The sequence below is a fragment of the Schistocerca cancellata genome, chromosome 9 (genome assembly GCF_023864275.1).
Source record: "Schistocerca cancellata isolate TAMUIC-IGC-003103 chromosome 9, iqSchCanc2.1, whole genome shotgun sequence".
Taxonomy (NCBI): domain Eukaryota; kingdom Metazoa; phylum Arthropoda; class Insecta; order Orthoptera; family Acrididae; genus Schistocerca; species Schistocerca cancellata.
Genome location: NC_064634.1, coordinates 112,877,498 through 112,904,108, shown reverse-complemented (window position 1 = coordinate 112,904,108; position 26,611 = coordinate 112,877,498). Strand labels below are relative to the sequence as shown.

At 43.6% G+C, this 26,611-nt stretch overlaps 1 protein-coding gene across 3 annotated transcripts in view; it reads right to left on the bottom strand.

Annotated features, from left to right (window-relative positions):
• The window catches only part of LOC126101617 (lysine-specific histone demethylase 1A), a 101,454-nt gene that overhangs the window by 14,783 nt on the left and 60,060 nt on the right, over positions 1-26,611 (bottom strand). For all 3 annotated transcript variants that reach the window (XM_049912302.1, XM_049912300.1, XM_049912301.1), the window contains exons 8-9: positions 20,869-21,144; positions 12,886-13,095 (exon numbers count right to left, since the gene is read on the bottom strand). In XM_049912302.1, coding sequence (XP_049768259.1) covers positions 12,886-13,095; positions 20,869-21,144 — 486 coding nt within the window. The remainder of the gene's footprint in view (positions 1-12,885; positions 13,096-20,868; positions 21,145-26,611) is intronic.

Genomic DNA, 26,611 nt, shown 5'->3' with positions numbered 1-26,611 from the left:
CCAAGACTAAAATATCCACGACAATCACCATTAAATTTCAATATGTGGATGATAATGTCATTCTTGCCAACTCTTAAGGAGATCTGCAAGCAATCCTAAATGTATCGGAAGAAGCATATATGAGCATTGCCATCAAGCTATATGTATATACCATCTTTTACGTTTGGGTGAGAAGTCTAGACTACTTACATAAGGCACAGAAAATGTCTGGAAAAGTATCACCAGCACTTTCTGAGAAGGATACTAAGGGTGAAATGTACACACTAACATAAGTGTTATGGAAGAAGGAAACTCTACTAGCACCGAAGCCATCATCATCAAGCATCAACTCTGTTGGATGGGCCATCGTTCATACACCTGAATCCTGCCTTCCAAAACAAATTATATGTTCCCAGATAAAGGGTGGTCGGAGAAAACTACAAAGACCACAAAACTGAAACAAATATGTATTAAAGGACGACACGAAAAGGTGTCAAATTGAAACTGATAACTGCGTTGGTGAGTGGGTTGACTGGCGGGGGGTGGGGGTCAGAGACCAAACAAAGAAGTCATCGGTCCCTTGATCCAAGAGTGGTGCATACGTAAGCAGAGATGTCCTCCAAGAATATTTTCTGATCTAGTAGGGAGATTCATGACATAAAAAAGCAGAATGCTAAATACGTAATGAACATCTGTGGTATATTCAATAATAAAAGCGAGATGAAGGAGGCAAGGAAGTAAGCAGGTGGGCAACCCTGGAGCTCTGCATGTTATGGGAAACATCCCACACCACAGCTGTCACACCCCTGATCCATTACAATCAAGAGTGCCCACTTCTCAACAGAGTGCGACATCTAAAACAGAAAACTGGGTGTGGAAGAAAGGAGGCAAACTAAATCTAAAAGCAATTAAAGCAACATAAAAGAGGGATGAAACAGTAGCCTAGTCAAGGCTGTATGGTCAGTGAACCCCAGACCAGGAGACACGCAATCCTCAATCACCCTGCCCCCCCTCCCCTCACTACAGCAATACATTGAAACCACATATCTGAGAATAAAAACCATTTTCATGGAGAAAACTGAGAAACATGCCAACCATGCACAAACCGTCCTCCAATATTAGAGGTAATGAGTCTGGAAGTCAATACTTAGCATGGAGGCCCAAAGAGAGAGGACATTCCAAGATATGAGCCACTGTCTGTAAGTCTCCACAACCACAATGTGGGGTGGCTTACTACACAAGGTTAACCGATTATGATCAGGCCAAAGATGACAGAGGACTGTTGATTCCTTCTGGGAGAAATGAAAGGAAGAGTGCCATGCTGCAGTAATCTCCTTGATTGTGCAAAGTTTTTTAGATGGGGCAGTTGCTTACCAGATGTCATGTGCACCTGCAAATCTGCACCTGGGAGCAGCAAAGTGAACAGGGAGCGAGTAAGTGGTACTCGAGCCAAATTGTCAGTTGGTTCATTTCCCAGGTATCCACATGACATGGGATGCGCAGAAAGACAACTGAGCAGGCAACATGACGAAGGTTAGTGGGAAGATCATGAATAGCAGAGACCAAAGTGTGGCAAGAATAGCCCACTAATCTGGTACATATTAAAACATTGTCAAGAGGTGCATTGTCAAGAGACTGCTAGTGGCTATCAGCTCTGCCACAATCGCACTACATGTTACCAGCAATGAATGGCGTTACATTCCAGCAGATCTGATTCACGGCTTTAGAGCTGTCATTGTAAAAGATGGTAGCACCCTGGTACTGGACTTATTAGGTACCAGAAAGTCATGGAGGCGATCGAAATTTTATGACCTTGGAAGAGATCGATCCTAATCCATAGCCTGGGCAACATCCAAGGAGGAGTGCCGAAGAAAACATGGGTGTACAGTCCAGGGGTCCAGGAAGGTAAGACGGAGATCTTGAGAGGGAAGCAAAGTGCAATCCAACTGGTACCCCCACTCAAGGGCAGGTATCTGGACAACGATATCTCTCGTATGCAAAGAGAATGGGATATGTGGGATGTTCAGGGAATTGAAGAATACTGGTTGCATAGGAGACCGAGAGTTGGTACTGTTGAATCTGAAGAAGGAAGATCCCAACTTTAGCAAAGAGATAATCTATGGAATAGTCCAAAAGGCACCACTGGCCAGACATACACCACAATGGTAGACTGGGTCTAACAGTTTTAATGCTGGAGGAGCTGCTGAGCCATAAACCTGGCAACCATAGTCCAGTTGGGGTGAAACCAGGGTCCCGGTAAATATGGAGCAAGGAAGCAGAGCTTCTGCATGCACCTGGTCTTCAGGTGACACATATCTACATTTACAAAAACATCATACTCAGCAAGCCACCTAATGGTGTGTGGCGGAGGGTACTTTCGGTACCACTATCTGATCCCTCCAACCCTGTTCCACTTGCAAATAGTGCATGGGAAGAATGATTGTCAGTAAGCCTCTGTATTGGCTCTAATTTCTCAAATTTTCTCCTCGTTGTCAATATGCGAGATGTATGTGGGGGGAAGTAATATGCTGTCTGACTCCTGAAAAGTGCTGTCCTCAACTTTCAATAGTAAATCTCTCCGTGATGCAGGCCTCTCTTGTAACGTCTACCAGTGGAGTTTGTTTAGCATCTCTTAATGCTCTCTCGCCAGCTAAACGATCCCATGACGAAATGTGTCGCTCTTCGTTGGATCTTCTCTACCTGCTCTATCAGTCCTACCTTATAGGGATCCCAGATAGATGAACAACACTCAAGAATCAGGCAAAAAAGTGCCTTGTAAGCTACTTCTTTCGTGAATGAGTTACATTTCCTTAAGATTCTTCCAATGAACCTGAGTCCGGTGTCTGCTTTTCCCACTATCTGTTTTATATGGTCAGTCACTTAAGGCTGCTCTGGATAGTTAAGCCAAGATATTTTACGGCAGACGCTGTCTCCAGCTCTTTGTCATCAGTAGTGTAGTTCTACAGTAGTGCATTTTCCTATGTATGCGCAATATGTTACATTTATTTACGTTCAGGGTCAACTGCCAGAGTCTGCACCGTCCATCAATTCTCTGCAGATCATTCTGCATATTCTTACTATTTTCTGGCATTGCTACTTTGATATAGACAACTGCATCATCTGTGAACAGCCTTAGAGAACATCTGACACTTTCTACTAGATCATTTATTTATATTGTAAAACAGCAACTGTCCTATCACACTTCCCTGTGGTACTCCGGATATTACCTTTACATCTGTCGATTTAGTTCCATAAAGAGCGATGTGTTGAGTTCTATCTGCAAGGAAGTCTTGAATCCAATCACAGGTCTACTCTGATACTCTGTAAGGTTGTATTTTTTTCATTAAACTGCAATGCGGGACGGTGTCAAATGCCTTACTGAAATCAAGGAACATGGCATCAACCTCAGCGCCATTGTTCACTGCGCTGTGGATCTCATGGAGGAACAGAGTGAACTGAGTTTCACAGGACCTCTGTTTGTGGAATCCAGGCTGATTATAAAGAGGAGATGTTCATTTTCCAAGAACATCATAATTTTTTAGCATAAAACATGTTCCATAATTCTACAACAGATTAACGCCAACGATATAGACCTTTCTTAAAAACGTGAATGACCTGCACTTTTTTCCAGTCATTAGGTACTTATCATTGTTCAAGAAATCTAGGATAAATTACTGCTAGAAGGGGAGCAAGTTCTTTCGCATAATCTGTACAGAATCTTATAGGTATACCATCTGGTCCTGAAGCTTTTCCACTACTAAGCGATTGTAGCTGCTTTTGAATTCTGCAGTCAGTAATCTCAATGGCTGCCGTTTTGATGTTCATACAATGATTGAAAGGAGGGACAGTGTTACAATCTTATGCGGTGAAGCAACTTTGGAAGGCTGAATTCAATAGTTCGGCCTTCTCCCTGTTATTTTCCATTCTGGTGCCAGTGTGGTCGCTGAGAGAATGAATACATGATTTTGACCCACTTACTGATTTTACATACGACCAAAATCTCTTAGGGTTTTTATTCAGGTTAGTTGACAATGTTTTACTTTCAAAATCATTGAATGCTTCTCCCATTGCTCTCTTTACACTCATTTTCGCTACATTCAGCTTTTGTTTGTCAGCTAGGTGTTTACTTCTCTTGAATCTGAGACGAAGTGCTCTTTGTTCACATAGCACTTTTCTAACACGGTTATTAAATCATGGTGGATCTTTCCAATCCCTTAAAACCTTATTCGGAACATGCTTGTCAAGTGCACATTGAATGATGCCTTTGAATTTTTTCCATTTGTTCTTCATTCTCCACATCTTAGTTCTCATCACTGAATATTTGATGCTGACTGCTGAGGTATTCTGAAATTTGTATCCTGTCACCCTTGCTGAGCAAATATATCTTCCTACCTTTCTTAACATTCCTTGTAGGACTCATTGTCATAGATGCTATCGGAGCCTTATGATCACTGATACCTTCTTCTATGATAACTGATTCGATAAGTACAGGTCTGTTTGTTGCCAAGAGGTCTAAGATGTTACCCTCACGAGTTGGTTATCTAACTATCTGCAAAAGACAATTATCGGACAAAACGTCCAGAACAATGCCACACGATTCCCTATTTCTGGCACCAGTTTTGATGGCATAACACTCCCAATCTATACCTGGCTAGTTGAAGTCACCCCCTATTACCTTGGCATGATCAGGAAAATTACTGATGATATTCTGCGAGTTCTGTCTGAAGCGCTCTTTTTGTTTGTGTGTGTAGTGAGAGAAGTGTTATGAAACAATGTGTGTATAGTGTGTGCAGTGACTGATAGTGAGATATGAATGTACAGTGTGGCATTACATTATTTAATAAGTTATTTGTACAAAAAGGACTGTATACCAGAAGTAAATCTAATGATTGTCTCTAACTAGAAATCTGTAAATGCATATGTATACGAATTAGCTTATTTTAAATTGGTCTAAACTTGTAAACACTTTGACATGTCCTATATCCTTGTAAAAAGAGATCTACAGATTAATAAAGCTACTGCTACTACTACTACTACTACTACTACTACTAACTACAGAGCCTGACCGAGGTGGTCTATAAAAGCATTCAATCACCATTTTTGACTGTTCTTTGATACTCAATTTCACCCAGATTAATTCATATTCAGAATCCATGATAACCTCGCTAGATTTTATCGAAGTTTTTACTACAATAAACACGCTGCCGCCATTGGCAACTAACCATGGGTAGCCAAGACAACTTTTTATCAATATGGAGGCCAAATAAAAACGATGGTGTTAATATGTCCAGCTGTTGGGTATCTAAGTAGAGTTCTCAGTCAGGATAGTTTGTGGTACGACGGCAGAAATGCATGACCCTCATTTTTGTAGGAGAGAAATGGAAATCATGGGAGAGAGCCCACACACAGGCCCATTGTATGGCACCTGGAAGCTGGTATTCAGCAGAGGCTGCTAAATGGCAAAATTGTCAACGTGCAATGCAGGGGCCACCAGGGACTCAACAGAGGTCACTAGCCCATCGATGGTGATGAGGAAGACAGTTACACTCGACACACAGCCCTGATGGACGCCATTCTCTTGGTTAGGTGGGGAGCTGAATGAAGTGCCGACTCTGGCCCAGAACAACTGCTGGATTAAAACTGGTAGAGGGCCTCAAAAGTCCCAGTCATGGAGGGTAAGTAAACTGTGGTGTTGCCAAGAGGTGTCAAACAACACTGCAATTAAGCTTTGGTATTTAAAAAAAGCCTGTCAAACTGCTGCTTCCAACAGAAGCAGATGGTCGGTTGTGGATGTTCCTCATGGAAACCACATTGATAGGGAGATAAAATGCTCCAATATTCAAGAACTGAGCATAATTTGGGGGGAACCATCCTTTCAAGCAGTTTGCAGAGTACATAGGTCTGGCTACCTGGGCAGTAACCGCTGAGAGATGATGGGTTCTTGCCTGGGTTAGAATCTGGGACATCTGTGTTTTCTTGCCATTGTGAAGGGAAGGCTCTTTGAAGCAAAATACAGTTGAAGATCTTGCCTTTGAGAAACATTCAGGTGTTGGTTCATCTGACTGAGAATTGAAACAGGGCCTTGAGCTGTGTCATAGGAAAAGGCAAGAGCTTGGAGTAGTCCTCAGATAGTGAAGGCTTCATTACAGGTTTCAGCTTGGTCGCAAGTGAAGCTTAAGGGTATGTCTTCAATTTGTCGCTTCCACAGTAGAAAGGTAGCCTGGTAAGAAGAGGATGCTGCTGGTGTCACAAGGTGTTCTGCTATAACCGATAAATCGGTACAATGACCATCCTGTAGGACAAGACCTAGAACAGCTGTTCATCATTGGTGGACCATAAGACCACAGAGCTTGGTCCATACCTAAGATGAAGAGGCATTCATCCCCATGGAGGAAACATAGTGCTCCCTGCTTCTTTCTCACTTGTTTGATTGGATAATGAGCCTTAGTACAAGGTTGGTCAGAAAAGAATCTTGTTTGAATCGTTGCAGGGCTCTTCAACAATCCTGAATAGCCATTGCAATGTCTTTGATCCACTATGGCACCAGCCGACAATGGGGGAGGGGGGCCTGTAGAAACAAGACTAGCGATTCCAGTGGCTTGGTTGACCACGACAGAAACGCTTTGCACAATCTCATCAATACAATCCAACAGAGGTGGCAAATGTAACAGCAGAGGCATACAAAGGCCAGATGGCTCTGTGAAGTGCCCACTGCGATAGTCGATCTGTCTGCTGGTGGCAAGGAAGCAACACGATCACCGAAAAGTGGTCACTGTCGCAAAGGTCCTTGTATGGTGACCAATATAGCGAACCTACAAGATTAGGGGAGTAGACCACTAAATCAACAGATGAAAAGGTGCCTTGGGTGGCACTGATGTGGGCAGGACAACCATCGACGAGGTGGCACAGATAATTATCTGTGAGAAGCTGGTCAATTAGAAAGCCTCTACCAGATGAAGTGGTACTCCCCCACAGGGAGTGGTGTGCATTAAACACTCTAATCAAGAGAAAAGGAAGAGAAAGCAATTGGATTAATGTGATCAGTTAAACACACATAAGTGGCCTGTCTAGAGGTAGGTAAACATTGCAAATGGTAATAAGTTGCTGAAATCGTTTGCACCTGCACTGCTAGTGCCCCTAACGAGGTATGATGGGGAATCCATTCACTGACTACATCTGTAGGAACCAAAGTACATGGCCCTTGTAACCAGCGTGGCTCCGACAGAATACACGATAACCATAGACCACAGGAGAATGATCATCAGTGAAGAGTGTTTCCAAGAAGAGGAAATAAGGTGGTGTAGTTCCAGCAGGAGACAGCTGTATCCGTTACAATTCCACTGAATGATCATGTAACTGGTTAGGATTGACAGGGCCCAGGAGGACTAATCACACTGCAGGATCACTCCTGTCTCCAGAGGGGATGGAACCACATCCACAAACATCAGCTCAGAATCTTATTGGGTGTGGGGATCTGGCACGTCCACGGATACTGGAGGACCCTTGTCCTGATTCTTCTTCTTCTTCTTCTTCTTCTTCTTGTTCTCCTTGTTGGCAAGGTTCATTCAAGGGGGCTATATGTACTAAGTGTGTATACAGATGAAGAGCGGACAGTTCTGGGGCCACAGGCCTAGACTTCTACAGCCACTGTTTGTTGTTGGGTATCCGGTCCGGGGGCTGCTGGGGAGAGGGATTCTGAGAGGGAGCCCTGTCACTGGCAGATGCCTTAGAAGGAGAATGCTTTTCTGGATGGTGCGGGAAATGGTTCCCACAGAAGGTACTGTGGGAACTACAGGACAGGGGGACAGTTGGAGATCTGGTGTGGGGAAGTTTGAGAGCAGGGGGAGGAGGAGGAGGGGGTGATGGTTGTGATATTAGTGTAACTGATCATTATATCCATGCAGACATTCATATTTCTTCTTTGCCTCAGTATACAACAGGTGGTCAACAGATTTTTATTCCTGGATCTTCTATTCTTTCTTGAAAACTGGGCAATCTGGCGAACATAGACGATACTCCACACAACTGACACACAAAGGCGGATGATCACAAGGACTGTCTTCATGGAGTGACCCTCCACAGTTTCCACATTTTGGATCTCCCAGACAACGGGATGACATATGCCTGAAGCGTAAACATCTGAAGCACCTCATAGACGGTGGGACATATGGTTTTGAATCGCACCTGGGGGTTTTGAATCGCACCTGTACACCATGACGTTAACTTTCTCCAAGAGGACATTCCCTTCGAGGGCTAAGATAAAGATGCCTGTATCCACATGATTATCTTTCGGCTCATTTTGTACACATCTGTCAAAATGTTCACACCTCTGGTGGAGATTACTCAGCAGCTCCTCATCTGTGTGGAGTGAAGATCTCTGCAGAGGATGATTCTTTGGACAATATTCAATGTTTTATGTGGGGCAATGGTAACAGATATGTCATGTAGACAATCATATGCCTAAAGAACGACGGAGTGGGCAGCAGAGGAACTTTTAATTAATAACGAACCAGTTCATATTTTTCCCAGAGACCTAACTTCCTCAAGTTCGTCTTCAATGTTTTCAACAATAAATAATGGTTTTGTTGCAAAAAAAGTATCCCCCATCAGTCCAAGTACATATCAAGTATTCGGTGAAGTATTTCGTGTCTGGCTTGTCCCTCTTCCCACAGTGTAGCCAGGGAAGAAAACATTACGGAGTCATATGTCATAATAACCTTCCCCATCTCAAGACACTGCTGGGGCCTTGCGGCCACTAGGGAAGAGGGTTTAATTCACTTCATGTGTGAATCTTCCGAATGGGGGCTCTCCCCACCAGTGCCACCCAGCCACAGCCACCTGGCCAGTAAACCACTGTCTGGAGACCCCACACATCGGCCATAATGGACACACTCAGGCACCAAAGTGTGATCTCTGTGTTGCCAGGGGCTACCAAAGTGCAGGTACTTGATGGAAAATGCCTCCCCCTTCCCCACCCGGAGAACTAGGTTGTCCCTCTTCCCACAGTGTAGCCAGGGAAGGAAATATTATGGGGTCATATTCCTCTACATCATAATAACCTGAGAAAATTCTGGTCATATGTAAAATCGCTAAGCGGGTCTAAGGCTTCTATTTAGACTCTTGTTCACCAGTTTGGTGTGGCAGTTGAAGATAGCAAAACAAAAACTGAAATTTTAAATTTCACGATTATGAAATCATTCAAACAGGAGAACTGTACAAATATACCATCATTTGACCATTGGACAGGCTCCTGCACAGACAACATAATAATAAGCATACCAGGCATATAGTACCAACTGAAAGATTTGAAAGCAAATATATCACCAGGTCCAGATGGAATCAAAGTTCGATTTTTAAAAAGAGTACTTTATGGCATTAGCCCCTAAATTAATTTGATTTTATTGTGAATCTCTCACCCATTGGAAAAAAGCGCAGGTGACTCCAATATATAAGAAGGGTAAAAGGATGGACCTTCAAAATTACAGACCAATATCCCTAACTTCTGTTGCTGCAGAATCCTTGAACATATTTCGAGTTCGAATATAATGAACCTTCTTGAGATGGACAAGCTTACGTCCACAAATCAGCATGGTTTCAGAAGGCATCGCTTGTGCGAAACTCAGCTTGCCCTTTTCTCATGTGACATACTGAGAATTGGGGATGAAGGTGATAGGCAGATTCTATATTTCTGGAAATAATTTGACACAGTGCTTCACTGCAGGCTGTTAACGAAGGTACGAGCAGATGAAATAAGTTCACAGGTATGTGAATGGCTCCAAGAACTCTTAAATAATAGAACCCAGTATGTCGCCTCGACGGTGAGTGTTCATCAGTGACTAGGGTATCATTAGGAGTGCCCCAGGGAAGTGTGACAGGACCACTGTCGTTTTCTTTATATAGGGTGGGCAGCAATCTACGGTTGTTTGCTGCTGATGCCATGGTGTACAGTAAGGTGTCGAAGTTGAGTGACTGTAGGACGATACAAGATGACTTAGAAAAATATCCAGTTGATGATGAATGGCAGCTAGCCTTAAGTGTGGATAAATTTGAGTTAATGCAGATTAGTAGGAAGATCAAACCTGTAATGTTCGTATACAGTATTACTAGTGTCCTGCCTGATACAGCCAAGTCGCTTAAATATCTAGGCATAATGTTGCAAAGCGATATGAGGTAGAATGAGCACGTGAGAACTGTGGTAGGGAAGGCAAATGATTGACTTCGGTTTATTGGGAGAATTTTAGGAAAGAATGATTCACCTGTAAAGGAGACCGCATGTAGGACACTGGTGCAACCTATTCTTGAACACTGTTCGAGTGTTTGGGAAATGCACGAGATCAGGTTGAAGGCAGACGTCAAGGCAATTTCAGAGGAGGGTGGCTACATTTGTTACCGGTAGATACATACAACACATAAGAGTTATGGAAATGCTTCGGGAATTCAAATGGGAACCCCTGGAGGGAAGGCGACATTCTTTTCGACGGTATGACGGCTTGCGGATTATCTGCGGAGATGCAGATGAACCTTTCCCTTCTGAAGACAATGCTGAGCCTTGTGTTTACTTCACTTCATGTGCAAATCTTCTGCATGGTACTACCCAATCCGAATGGGGGCTCTCCCCACAGGTGCCACACAACCACAGCCGCTCGGCCAGTAATCCACTGCCTGGAGTTACTAAGCCTCAGCCATAATGGGCACACACCCCTTGTCTTGCATCGGGAGTTTCCAGTTCAGGCACCAACAGTGTGATCTCTGTGTTGTCAGGGGGGCTACCACCAGGCAAGCACTTGATGGACACCCCCCCCCCCCCAACCTCCCCCACCACCCTCACCCTACAACAGAACAACAGAATGGCTACTGTGCTAGGTTTTGGGTGTATTACCTTTACAATAAAGACGGGGTAGTGTAAAGAGAGAAAAGACAAAAACTGGAATCAACACTGCATTGGGCCATTTTTCCCTGCATAGTCTGCACTTCCGTAAAATTTGGAGGAGTAGTAAGTCAAACCCAACATGGGTACCACACAATTAAGAACAAAAAGTTGGAGGATGCCAGATGTGAAGAACATAAGTGTTCAAAATCACAAACAAGATATAAGTACAATCGGCACCAAGAAGACAATGCAATGGAAAGGCAGGGAGGAAAAACAAATAGTAGAAGGATACACTTTGAGCACAGAAAGGGGAGTAGCACAGCAAGGTCTGGGGCCCCGTGGTGGCCTAGCACATACTCACAAAGGAGGTGTGAGCCTCCTGAGGGTGGTAAACTGCGAAACTACTGCACTTCATCATCCAGGAAGGCTTTGTAATGTTTTTAGCAAAGGAGACGGAAAACAGAGCCTGACAAGTACAATGGTAGGAAACAATGGGAGCTCCTAATGATAAGCTACAATACATAGCCAGTCCCTGCTACAACAGATGTGTGTCAACAACGTGGAAACATCTGCAACCCCTGGATTGGCCTCTACCGCCACTTCAGATCCCATAGAAACAGTTTCGAAAAAGACATTCATACTCGTCAGTGAGTGATTGCTCATCACTATGTTGTCATACCATTTCTCTTATTATCAAACATTCACTGACAGTCAACAATATAAGAAAAAGATAGGTACTTACACATTAGTCTTTGGCTACAGCCTTCGTCAGAAACCCTCCCCCCCCCCCCCCCACACACACGGCAGTCGTGTGCATGACATCTGCTTGCTTTTGTATGTAAGTGTGTGTGTGTGTGTGTGTGTGTGTGTGTGTGTGTGTCCTTTTCTGATGAAGACTGGCCGAAAGCTAACGTATAAGTATCTTTTTTGTTGTGTCTGTCTGCAACTTAACATGTCATTTTTATGGTTAGTAGCACTCTATCTTTTCCTTATATTGTTGATATTCCAAATGAGTTTCGATTGTTTGATTCACTGAAAATCATGAGAGATTTATTTCCCCTTCCTTTTTATCACAATGTTCTTGGCACGTAGGATTCACGTTATTTTAACTATCTTTTTTCCCCCTTGAGCTATAGTCTTAGGTCAATATAGACAGATAAGATTCAGCAAGCCAGGGTCTGGGTGCTATCAGGGATTGAGGTGGGGGTTATATATGCTCCAAGGCGAGTACAGGATGTTATGAATTTGAAAAATTCACTCTTCCTGCACTCACAAATTCTTCCTGTCTCTATTTTGTCTGTACCGATCCCCCCCCCCCCCCCCCCCCAAAATCTACTCCTCCACATCAACATGCATTCATGAGCTCACATGTGTAGTACCCATGCATTTCTATCCCATGCACTTGTTGCCTCTCCCTCCCAGCCACTAACTATCCTTTCCAAACCCTGCCTCCCACTTCCCCCCTCTTTTTTCCTTTTGCCCATTCTACCTGATACAATTCTTCACACAGAGCAGGAATAACAAATATAAGCTGGATCTTTATCCCACACATTTCAAGGCTGTTTCTTGTCAATGACTGGCTCTTTCAACAAAAAGTCACTAATTTTTTTTGATGACTTCCAAAGAGTAAAAAATATGAACTGTGTGTGTGTGTGTGTGTGTGTGTGTGTGTGTGTGTGTGTGTAAATGTGGTGCACAGAAGAAGCGCATGCCAACCATCATTTCAATGCCTTTGAAGTTTTGAAAGTCTAAACAAATGGGATCAATCTGATTACTTTGGCTACACCCTTGAATGTAATACATAAGTAAAAATAAGCTGTACATTACTCTGTAAATTAATGAAGTATTTTTTAGTAATAATTGTGTGGCAACTACTAGCTACTAGAATATAGGCAATGTTGAAAGCTAATTCTCACAGTGAATTCTGTACATGGCTTTGTGTGATATTATGTTTGTTCATTACTGCATCAAATTTGTGTTGTACTTAATTACCAGTTTTGAATATTACCCATATTTTAAACTTTTTGGTACAATACCTTATTAAGATTTCCAAAACCAAGACGCTGTATTGCTGCTGCTTTCCAGTCAGGTAGTGGTGGAATAAACTGTATAACATTTGGTCTGCCAGTATCCTGAGCAACAGCAGAAGCTGATTGCTTGAGCACTCCGAGAGGAAGGGTACATAGTACAGCATCAGCTTTAAAGGTCAGTGGATTTCCATGGCAACGCGAATCAGTTGCCAGAACCTGTAATCACAATTTACTTGTGTGTGACAAGAGAAAATGTTAGTTTAATAAAAAAGTCAAAGTTGAGTAGAACTAATTTGTTTAGGTAATAATACTAAAACGATGGAAAATCCATGGTGGAATGTAACAGTATTATGAAAAGGATAGTTGCTATCCACCATCAAGCAGAGATGCTGAGTCTTAGGTGAGTGCAACAAAGAGGTTGTCAAAAAATGAGCTTTTGGCCAACAAGATCTTTGTCGAAAATACACACACACACACACACACACACACACACACACACACACGCACGCACGCGCGGGCAAAACAACTCTCACACACACATGACCAATCTCTGGCAGCTGAAGCCAGTCTGGCTGAGAGAGAGAAAGACTGACCTTTAAATATATGCGTAAGCTGCATCCACATATCTAATGCTTAAGGACATGAAAAATTCACATTTGTGATTAATGCGAATATAGATGCAAATCTATATAGATGCAAATCCCCCCATGAACCATGGACCTTGCCGTTGGTGGGGAGGCTTGCGTGCCTCAGCGATACAGATAGCCGTACCGTAGGTGCAACCACAACGGAGGGGTATCTGTTGAGAGGCCAGACAAACGTGTGGTTCCTGAAGAGGGGCAGCAGCCTTTTCAGTAGTTGCAAGGGCAACAGTCTGGATGATTGACTGATCTGGCCTTGTAACAATAACCAAAACGGCCTTGCTGTGCTGGTACTGCGAATGGCTGAAAGCAAAGGGAAACTACGGCCGTAATTTTTCCCGAGGGCATGCAGCTTTACTGTATGATTAAATGATGATGGCGTCCTCTTGGGTAAAATATTCCGGAGGTAAAATAGTCCCCCATTCGGATCTCCGGGCGGGGACTACTCAAGAGGATGTCGTTATCAGGAGAAAGAAAACTGGCGTTCTACGGATCGGAGCGTGGAATGTCAGATCCCTTAATCGGGCAGGTAGGTTAGAAAATTTAAAAAGGGAGATGGATAGGTTAAAGTTAGATATAGTGGGAATTAGTGACGTTCGGTGGCAGGAGGAAAAAAGACTTCTGGTCAGGTGACTACAGGGTTATAAACACAAAATCAAATAGGGGTAATGCATGAGTAGGTTTAATAATGAATAGGAAAATAGGAATGTGGGTAAGCTACTACAAACAGCATAGTGAACGCATTATTGTGGCCAAGATAGATACGAAGCCCACACCTACTACAGTAGTACAAGTTTATATGCCAACTAGCTCTGCAGATGACGAAGAAATTGAAGAAATGTATGATGAAATACAAGAAATTATTCAGATAGTGAAGGGAGATGAAAATTTAATAGTCATGGGTGAATGGAATTCGAGTGTAGGAAAAGGGAGAGAAGGAAACATAGTAGGTGAATATGGAGTGGGGGTAAGAAATGAAAGAGGAAGCCGGCTAGTAGAATTTTGTGCAGAGCATAACTTAATCATAGCTAACACTTGGTTCAAGAATCATAAAAGAAGGTTGTATACATGGAAGAACCCTGGAGATACTAAAAGGTATCAGATAGATAATATAATGGTAAGACAGAGATTTAGGAACCAGGTTTTAAATTGTAAGACATTTTCAGGGGTAGATGTGGACTCTGACCACAATTTATTGGTTATGACCTGTAGATTAAAACTGAAGAAACTGCAAAAAGGTGGGAATTTAAGGAGATGGGACCTGGATAAACTGCAAGAACCAGAGGTTGTACAGAGTTTCAGGGAGACCATAAGGGAACAATTCACAGGAATGGGGGAAAGAAATACAGTAGAAGAGGAATGGGTAGCTTTGAGGGATGAAGTAGTAAAGGCAGCAGAGGATCAAGTAGGTAAAAAGACGAGGGCTAGTAGAAGTCCTTGGGTAACAGAAGAAATATTGAATTTAAATGATGAAAGGAGAAAATATAAAAATGCAATAAATGAAGCAGGCAAAAAGGAATACAAACGTCTCAAAAATAAGTGCAAAGTGGCTAAGCAGGGATGGCTGGAGGACAAATGTAAGGATGTAGAAGCTTATCTCACTAGGGGTAAGATAGATACTGCCTACAGGAAAATTAGAGACCTTTGGAGAATAGAGAACCACTTGTATGAATATCAAGAGCTCAGATGGAAACCCAGTTCTAAGCAAAGAAGGGAAAGCAGAAAGGTGGAAGGAGTATATAGAGGGTCTATACAAGGGCGATGTACTTGAGGACAATATTGTGGAAATGGAAGAGGATGTAGATGAAGATGAAATGGGAGATATGATACTGCGTGAAGAATTTGATAGAGCACTGAAAGACCTGAGTCGAAACAAGGCCCCCGGAGTAGACAACATTCCATCAGAACTACTGACGGCCTTGGGAGAGCCAGTCCTGACAAAACTCTACCAACTGGTGAGCAAGATGTATGAAACAGGCAAAATACCCTCAGATTTCAAGAAGAATATAATAATTCCAATCCCAAAGAAAGCAGGTGTTGACAGATGTAAAAATTACCGAACAATCAGTTTAATAAGCCGCAGCTGCAAAATACTAACACAAATTCTTTACAGACGAATGGAAAAACTAGTAGAAGCCAACCTCGGGGAAGATCAGTTTGGATTCCGTAGAAATACTGGAACATGTGAGGCAATACTGCCCTTACGACTTATCTTAGAAGAAAGATGAAGGAAAGGCAAAGCTACGTTTCTAGCATTTGTAGACTTAGAGAAAGCTTTTGACAATGTTGACTGGAATACTCTCTTTTAAATTCTAAAGGTGGCAGGGGTAAAATATAGGGAGTGAAATGCTATTTACAATTTGTACAGAAACCAGATGGCAGTTATAAGAGTCGAGGGACATGAAAGGGAAGCAGTGGTTGGGAAGGGACTAAGACAGGGTTGTAGCCTCTCCCCGATGTTATTCAATCTGTATATTGAGCAAGCAGTAAAGGAAACAAAAGAAAAATTCCGAGTAGGTATTAAAATCCATGGAGAAGAAATAAAAACTTTAAGGTTCACCTATGACATTGTAATTCTGTCAGAGACAGCAAAGGACTTGGAAAAGCAGTTGAATGGAATGGACAGTGTCGTGAGAGGAGTGTATAGGATGAACATCAACAAAAGCAAAACGGAGGATAATGGAATGTAGTCGAATTAAGTCAGGTGATGCTGAGGGAATTAGATTAGGAAATGAGACACAAAGTAGTAAAGAAGTTTTGCTATTTGGGGAGCAAAATAACTGATGATGGTCGAAGTAGAGAGGATATAAAATGTAGACTGGCAATGGCAAGGAAAGCGTTTCTGAAGAAGAGAAATTTGTTAATATCAAGTATTGATTTAAGTGTCAGGAAGTCATTTCTGAAAGTATTTGTATGGAGTGTAGCCATGTATGGAAGTGAAACATGGACGATAAATAGTTTGGACAAGAAGAGAATAGAAGCTTTTGAAATGTGGTGCTACAGAAGAATGCTGAAGATTAGATGGGTAGATCACATAACTAATGAGGAAGTATTGAATAGGATTGGGGAGAAAAGAAGTTTGTGGCACAACTTGACCAGAAGAAGGAATCGGTTGGTAGGACATGTTCTGATGCATCAAGGGATCACCAATTTAGTATTGGAGGGCAGCGTGGAGGGTAAAAATGGTAGAGGGAGACCAAGAGATGAATACACTAAGCAGATTCAGAAGGATGTAGGTTGCAGTAGGTACTGGGAGATGAAGAACCTTGCACAGGATAGAGTAGCATGGAGAGCTGCATCAAACCAGCCTCAGGACTGAAGACCACAACAACAACAGATGCAAATACTGCCTCAAAATACAAAATTACCTAATAAATGGTATTTCATTGCGAACTGTATCCAGAAGAACTATTTTATCAAAGGTCTTTTGAAACAGCTTTATTTTTTGCATATTTTCTGCTTACTTATATTGTACAATATCTGGTGAAGACCAGCTTTAAAAGAAAATGCGTATAAGAAGGTGTTTGCAAAATAAACGCAACACTATATCATGGCACTCTTAAGTTATGTTCTACTATCACATCAGTTGTGGATGGTTGAATGGTATAGCAAACTAGGACTTTACTGTGGGACCTTTCCATCTTGTTAGAATCAAGAAACACTTACATTTGCCTGCTAGCTAGAGCTGGCATTAATGGGGCATTTTAACATGACAGTTTTAGGTGTTGTTGTTTTGAACTATAGTTGTGTATGAAACTGGTAGAGGTCAGGGCTGAGCTACCTCTTTTACAATGCTGCCTATCTCAGTAAGCAACTACATGGTAGCCATTATGAAACACTTTGTGCTCTCTATTTTGCTTTGTGTTGTGTAGTGCTCATAGTTTTTGGTTGTTATTTTGAAACATGTGAAGACTCATCCTGCTTCATCGTAGGGTTTGAGTGAAAATCTCACAATGTGTCAGTTGTTCTGCTTCTGCAGGAGTGTAAATTATGGTTGTAGACTGGCTGCCCTGTGAGAGGCAGCTGGAACCTTTTCCCCCTGTCTGCTCCTCACCCCTCTGGCGATCAAAGTTCTTGATTGTTCACACTTGTGCCTCAGTGTTACATTATGTTGCCCACACTATAGTGACTTGAAAACAAAAGAGATCAACGTATTTTGACCACAATGAGAGTCTCCCTATGAAGCATGAACAGAGTAGTAGTACAACCAAAAATAACTCTCATGTATCTTACCAATTCTATCTGTAGCATTGTCAAGTATGGGCCATACAATAGGATTTTGTAGTGATCAAATTGGTGGGAAAAGATAGATAATGTCTTGAAACACCTTGAATCTACTCTGTTTACTGATGACATAATGCTGCTGCTCCTGGGCCGTAACAATCGTTTGTTGAAAACTTAAAATTGAACCAAAAGAAGAAAAACAAGAAGATGTCAAAAAAGTTTTTGTAAAATGAAACAGTCCTGTCAAAGAGCTGTTGCCATGCACAATAAAAACTATTCATTCTCTTTTACTATACTTTTTTTTATTTCCTTCATCCATTTCAAGTACTAAGGTTTAGCCTTTAGGCATGTAATAAAGCAATCTTTTAAATTTAATGTAGATAAAAAAGTCTACTCACCAAGCAGGAGCAGAAAAATACACATATAAAGGTATTAAAGTCTGCAAGCTTTTGGAGCTTGAAGAAGGAAAAAGAGTGAAGGAAAATGACTGGTGAGGTTTAGTAAACAAATGATTAAAATTTCAGGAAAATTTCAAGACAAAGGGCTTCACAAATTGAACAATTCAATAATGCGTTGGTCCACCTGTGGCCCATATGCAAGTAGTTATTCACCTTGGCACTGATTGTCAGAATTGGTGGATGTCCTCCGGAGGAATACAGTGCCAAATTCTGTTCAACTGCACATTAATCGTCAAAATGCCGAGCCGGTTGGAGGGCCATGGCTGTAATACTCCAAATGTTCTCAATTGGGGAGAAACCTGGTGATCTTGCTAGCCAAGATAAGGTTTGGTAAACACGAAGACAAGCAGTAGAAAATCATGCCACATGTAGGCAGACATTATTTTGCTCAAATGTACGCTCAGGATGGCTTCAAGGGCAACAAAGCAAGGCAGTCAACATATCACTGTGCTGTATGGGTGCAGCAGATAACAACCAAAGGGGCCCTGATATGAAATTGCATCCCAGACCATGACTCCTGGTTGTCAGGCCAAATGGCAGGTGAGAGTCAGGTTGGTATCCCTGAGTTGAGAATGTCTGATTTATGAGCAGGGCACTCCAACCAGCTCATTATTTTGGTGATCTAACGTGCCAGATGGACTGAATTTGGCATGATATCCCTCAGGAGGACACCCAACAACTCTATCAACCAATGACAAGGCAAATAACTGCTTGCATAAGGGCCAGAGGTGGACCAATGCATTGTTGACTTGCTCAATTTGTGAAGCTCTTTCTCTTGAATAAATCATACAATTTTCCTGAAATAGTAATCATTTGTTTGTCTGTAAATCTGCATCACATCCATGATATTTCCATCTCATTCGGGCAATTGATACGTTGTTTTTGTATCAGAGTGTATACATACACACACTGTCCAGTCACATTAATGTGACCTCCTATCAAAACCTGCAGCACAGACCACTGAGAGATGTGCATGAAGAGAGTCAACGAGGCTCTGGAAGGTATCAACAGGGATGTGGAGCCTTGCCAGCTCCAGTGTTGTGACCAGCTGTACTAGGTTTTTCGATAGAGGTTCCATGGCACAAACAGTCTGATCAACATGGTCCCATATATTCTTGATTTGGTTTAAGTCCGGGGAGTTCAGTGGCCTAGGGAATATGGTAAACTCATCCTGGTGCTCTTCGAACCATGCGTGTATCCTATGAGGTGTGTGACACATTGCATTGTCGACCCGTTAGATGCCATCATGCCGAGGAAAAATAGCATCTACGGGTAGGCATGGTCTCTAAGGATAGATGCATACTTGTATTGATCCACTGCATCTTCCAGGATGATGAGATCACCCAGGGAATTCCAAGAAAACAATGCCCAGACCATCGCGCACCCTTCTCTGGCCTGGACCCTTCTGATGATTGCCATACACTCCAACGGCTAGCTGTCCATGTGCAGAAGCTACATGTTGCCATTCAGTGGAAGTCCAGTTGCAGCATTGGTTTGCAAACTCCAACCTTCATCACCAATGGACAGCAGTCAGCATGGGTGCACGAACCAGACACTCACTGCAAGACATACACAGCAACATTCAATGAACAATTGTTGAGGAGACACTGTTGGTAGCCCTTAGGTTCATCTGGGCCATCAGTTGCTCAACAGTTGCATGTCTATTTACTCCTACATGCATCTGCAGCTGTTGTTCGCAACTGTCATCTACGGCACACAGTGCACCACAGTTGCCTTGGTTCCCATACTGGATAGCATGATTGTTTCTACCCTTGACTGAAAGCTAATTAGAATTCCCTTTTGGACATCAGATACATCGCTGCATTTCCACATTAAAAAAATGCCTGCTCTGGTTTCCACAACCTCTATATATGCTTTACATACATTCCACTGTTAGTGCTGCCACCTGCCATCTGTGAATTGTTATTGCACATTGACATCTAACATAAGCAGTGGCCACATAAATATGAATGGATGTTTATACAGGTCCTTACTAATGCCTTACACCAACAATGTGAAGAAAGCTTCCTTACTTGAGTATTTGCGAACACAATTTTACAAAAGGGAAACATGTAACTTTTTCACACTCTTATGAGGCTGCCTGTAAAGAGCACAATGTTCACAAACAAATTTATACGCATCACCATTTGATGTATTACTCATGTAGATATCTAACATATTATGTCAGTTCATGAATCTTATGACATTACTGCAAGGATGACTACACCAAACAACTTTCTGTTCATATCTTTTAACAAGTAAGTTTCTCAAAAGACAACAAACTATCGTCACTGCTACTAGAATATAGACAGTGCTGAAAGCTACATCTCACAGTGAATTATATTCGCAGTCATGTCTAATAAAACATTCATTTGTTTGTTTACACATTAAGTAAAAGTACTTCTACTTAATAATCAGTAAACACAGATGTTGACTAATGAAACTGAAAATAGTTCTTTAGTTTCATGTAAAATTTAGGTTTTTTTTTAATGATAAAAAATGCTTAGCAAACAGTTCTTCTCTCAAAATCTTAAGTACCGGACTTTGATAAGAACCCAATACTTATGTCGATACTTCTCCTCTTTTTACTACTTCTGCTAGTACACCTATTATTACAGTCAAACAGTGCAAATATTACATTATACTCTTTAGTCTATTGGTCTTACCTCAACTCCAGTGGTAGTATATCTTACGTGGCGTACTGCTGTTTTCAGTTTAATGTCCAAACCCTCGCTAAGAGCAACTGGCACACATGAGTATCCATTTCTCACAGTCAAATGGCTACCAGTAAACTCAAAATCATCATCTTGATCCCAGTGTTTCAAAGACAGTTTGTCCAGAGGTGTGGCATTTGCAAACTCAAGATTAGCAAAGTGCCAATCCAGAATTTGTCTATCACGAGGTGATAAGTATACATCCGAGGGTGGTGAAGCATCTAATTCCTGCAGGATAACGAACTTGGTGTAAGAAATGTAATAACTCATGTGCGATGTCATAAATCAATGGTTGAAATAATTTCAGGAAGAAACTGCAACCAACATGTGAATATATAACATATTATAGTTATATCTAAAAACAAAGATGATGTAACTTACCAAACGAAAGTGCTGGCATGTTGATACACACACAAACAAACACAAACACACACACAAAATTCAAGCTTTTGCAACCAACGGTTGCTTCATCAGGAAAGGGGGAAGGAGAGGGAAAGACGAAAGGATGTGGGTTTTAAGGGAGAGGGTAAGGAGTCATTCCAATCCCGGGAGCGGAAAGACTTACCTTAGGAGGAAAAAAGGACAGGTATACACTCGCAAACACACACATATCCATCCACACGTACACAGACACAAGCAGACACTTCTTGTGTCTGTGTACGTGTGGATGGATATGTGTAGTTGGTTGGTTTAAAAAAGGGGGGGGGGGACCAAATTGCTAGGCCATTCATTGATCCCTCGTTCCGATTAAAATAATTCCACAAGTGTGGGAGTAAAAGAATCGAGACACACAAAACAAAGCTGGAAGAAAGGAAAAATTAGAAGAATGACAGAAGGGCAACAAGCACTACAAATAAAAAAAAGGGGACAAGAAAACCAGAGAGTGATGCAAGAAATAGGTAGAAGCAATTAAAACAAGAACGCAGATTACCATGACTGTCTGACCATGAGAATAAAGAGAAGAAGCCAGCCACTCTGCAACACATTAAAACCTCCACGCCAAAAGCACTAGGGTGGAGGACACAGAGAGACAAAGGACATGCGCTAAAATTTAGATCAAATGATAAAACTCACCCTTATGAATAAAACGTAAAACTAAAGCTGCTGTTGAGGCATTGTTGCCCAACACCAAAGATAGGGTGCTGGGAAAATTAAAAGTCCGCAGCAGAGCGGCTAAAAGTGGGAAATCCAGCAAGAGGTGGACTGGTCGTCACTGAGATGGGTCCTCGTGACAGAGGAGGTAACCATATGGAGCCGACAAAGGACAACTGATTATCTGCGAAAAGCCCGAGGGAAGACTTTCACACATTCATAGTCTTCTTAATGACACGCTGTTTGTTGTGCATATTGTTATGCCACTCTGTCTCCCAAAGCCGAAAAACATTGCAGCGTAAGACAGAACGCAGGTCAGTTTCAGAGATGTCCACCTCCAGAAGTGGTTTCTCGGCAGCCTGTTTGACCAGCCTGTCAGCAAGTTCATTGGTTGGGATTCCGACGTGTCCTGGAGCCACACGAACATCACTGAACAACTGGACCGTTCCAGGGCAGAGATGGAGTCCTGGATGGTCACTACCAAAGGATGGTGGGGGTAGCACAGGTCGATAGCTTGTATGGCCACAAGCTCTGCAGTGAATACACTGCAGCCAGCGGGCAAGGAATGCTGTTCAATATGGCCTCTGTGGACATAGACGAAGCCAACGTTACCATCAACCATCGAGCCATCGGTGTAAACAACTTCAGAGCACCAGAACACGTCAAGAATCTAGAGGAAGTGACAGAGTAGAGCGGCGGGGTAAACGGAGCCCTTAGGGCCGTGCAAAAGGTCCAGATGAAGCTTCGGCCGAGGTGTACAACATGGAGGTGTACGTGAATGGACCTCAAGCAGAGGTGGTAAAGGGAAGGACTCCAGTTCAGACAGAAGGGATCACACGTGACCCGCAATTGTTGGCCCTGACCTGGGAGATGGACTGCCGTGGGTGGAAAAATGAGGCGGTAATTCGGATGCTCACGAGAACTACGAATGTGTGCAACATAACTAGCGAGCAGTTGTGCACATTGGATCTGCAATGGAGGGACTCTGGCCTCCACCAGGACACTCCTGTCGCTAGGCGAACGACACAGTGGTGCTCTGGGTCAACCAGACTCCCATAGTCAAGGTGGGATTGAACAAGGGCTCTGTGTAGAGCTGCAGTAGCATAGAGCGATCTGCACCCCATTTGGTGTTGCTCAGGCAGCTGAGGGCATTGAGGTGCTGACAGCACTTCCACTTAAGCTGATGAAGGTGAGGAAGCAAAGTCAATTAGACATCGAAAACCAGTCCTAAGAACTCATACGTCTCCACTACAGTGAGTGGATTGTAATTACAGTAAAGTTCTGGTTCCGGATGAATGGTGTGATGCCGACAGAAGTGCATAACACACGACTTCGCAGCTGAAAACCGGAAACAGTGGGCTAGAGCCCATGACTGCACCTTGTGGATGGCTGCCTGTAGGCGCTGCTCAGCAGCGCTGTTGGAGCAGTACGAAATGCAGAAGTCATCTGCATACAGAGAAGGTGAAATGGACAGCACTATAGCTGCTGCTAGACTGTTAATGGCCACCAAAAATAGAGATACACTCAATACAGAGCCCTGCGGGACCCCATTCTCCTGGATATGGGGGGAACTATGGGAGGCACCAACTTGGACACAGAAAGTATAAAGCGACAGGAAATTTTGGATAAAATTTGGGAGCGTGCCTCGCAGACCCAACTTGTATAATGTGGCAAGGACATGATGTCACCAGGTGGTGTCATACGCTTTTTGTAAATCAAAAAAGACGGCAACAAAGTGTTGGCGTCTGGAAAAGGCTGTTCGGATGGCAGACTCGAGGGATACAAGGTTATCAGCGTTAGAGCGACCCTAGTGGAAACTGCCCTGGCATGGAGCCAGTAGTCCACGTGACTCCAGGACCAAACCCACCTGCCAACACACCATACGTTCCAGCGCATTGCAAAGAACATTGGTGAGGCTGATTGGCTGATAGCTATCCACGTCAAGTGGGTTTTTACCAGGTTTGAGCACAGGATTGATGGTGCTCTCTCGCCATTGCGATAGAAAGATGCCATCGCACCAGATCCGGTTGAATAAAACGAGGAGATGTCGCTTTTAGTCGGACGAGAGATATTTAATCATCTGGCTGTGGATCCAATCCGGCCCAGGAGCTGTGTCGGGGCAATGTGCAAGGGCGCTGTGGAGCTCCCACGCTGTAAATGGGGCGTTATAGGGTTCACTGTGGCGTGTAGTGAACAAGAGGACTTTCCTTTCCATCCGCTGTTTAAGGGTGCATAAGGCTGGGGGTTAATTCGACACAGAGGCTTGAGCATAGTGCTCAGCAAAGTGCTCGACAATCGCATTTGCGTCAGTAGATAACACACCATTGATGTTAATGCCAGGGACACCTGTTGGGGCTGGTACCCAAAAACACGTCTGATATTCGTCCAGACGTATCTCTCCCAACATGCCTGTTTCCGTCTTTTTATAAGCCGGCAAGAGTAGGCAAGGAGCCGTTTAAAGGCTATTACGTGCTCTAAGGAAGGGTGCCGTATATCTCGCTGAAGAGCTCGCCGACGCTCTTTAATTGCCTCAGCGACTTCCGGCGACCACCAAGGTACTGACTTTCGCTGGGGACACCCTAAAGAACAAAGAATTGCGTCTTCTGTCACAGGGTAATGCAGAAAGCAGGTGTAAAGCTTAACAGTTGCCATAGCTCAGCCAGTTGGTGGAAAAAACTGCCACAACTGGAGAATGACATGATCGAGAGGCTGGGAAGGCATGGAACATTCAATGAGGCAGTTTACTCCTCAGGGTCACCTGTTGCCACCAACTTATTTCCTGAGCAGTCTATATCCATTGTGTCTGAGGTTCCAGCGAGATCTAGGTCCTCAGCAGACACCAGAATCTTCACCTCATCCTCAGACGCAAAGCTTGCAGGTAGCAGTGGTGTGGGTGCCACCACAATTCACTTGGTCTTGGGGGTCTTGTTTTTGGATTTCTCTCGCTGCTCCTTGGGTTTCTCTGGCTGGGAGGGCTTCACTGATTCAGTCACTGGGACTGAGGACGATCGTGAAGCCCTATGACCAGCTGCTTTTGGGCACTTCAGCCCCTGGTGGGTGTCATCTTTCCCACTAGTAGAAACCTGGGAGGGGAGTGACCCAAGAGACCCCTTCCTAGCGAGAGGAGCCGAAGAAGACTTACAGTTCTCTGGCTGAGAAGTGGGGACTGGTGTCCCCGATGGTTGGGGGGGGAGGGGCAGTGCTCCCCAGGTAGGTGGCGCAGGAGCAGGGGCAGGTGAAGTCTTCTGACTGAAAGGTGACTGGAGTTGGTGGAACTGATGGGTATAGAACTGTTGTAGCAGCAGCCTAAGACGACATCATACCTACAAGGTGTAGGCATTCAAATTTCCTCTTAGCTTCAGTGTAGGTCAGTCGGTCCAGGGTCTTGCATTCCATGATTTTACATTCCTTCTGGAGCATCCTGCAGTCTGGTGAGAAAGGGGAATGGTGCTCTCCGCAGTTGACACAGATGGGAGGCGGGACACATGAAGTATTTGGTTGTGATGGACATCCACAGTCACGGCATGTGACGCTGGAAGTTACAGCGGGAAGACAAACGCCCGAACTTCCAGCACTTAAAGCACCGCAACGGGGGAGGGATATATGGCTTGACATCACACCGGTATACCACCACCTTGACTTTCTCGAGTAATGTGTCACCCTCGGAGGCCAAGATGAAGGCACTGGTAGCTATCTGATTATACTTTGGACCCCTGTGGGTATGCCAGATGAAATGAACTCCTTGTCGGTCTAAATTGGCACGCAGCTTGTCATCAAACTGCAAAAGAAGGTACCTGTGAAATATAATACCATGGACCATATTTAAGCTAATATGGGGCGTGATGGAAACACAAACACCCCCAGCTTGTCACAGGCGAGTAGTGCCCGTGACTTGGTAGATGATGCTGTTTTGATCAACACTGACCCAGATCGCATTTTGGACAATCCCTCCACCTCCCCAAACTTGTCCTCTAAATGCTCAACATAAAACTGAGGCTTCATTGCAATGAAAGATTCCCCATCAGCTCTCGAACATACAAGGTACCAGGGCGAATAAGATGTGCTGCCATTCTCAGCTTAGTGTTCCTCCCATGGTGTGGCCAGGGAGGGAACGATTTGGGGTCATACGTCTGTGCATTAAATTGAGCCCGTGAACGATTAGAGACTGTTGGTGTTTGACCACCAGTAAGTGATGACTTAGTACGCTTCATGGCATGTCATCCGCCCTAATGCCACCCACTCCGACCAGGGGCCTCCCCAGGAGCGCCATCCAGCCTCAGCAAAGGCCACCTGGCAGGATGGCCATTGCCGGGAGTCCCGATGCCCCAGGGAGATGGGCATCTACTCCATGGTATACGTGGGGAGTTAATGATGAAGGCATGAGCAGAGCGATCCCTGTGTTGTCAGGGGGCTACAAACAACAGGGTACATGGCGGCCCCACCACAACGGACTGGCTACCATGCTGGATATCAGATGCAAAGAAGTCTATTATGAATGTCAGTGCAGACAACGATACTGCACAGTGGATGGAGGAAAATGCACCCAGGAGGGTGACCTTGCCCAACAGCTGGAGAACGGGCAGAAGTGCAGATCATGTCGACA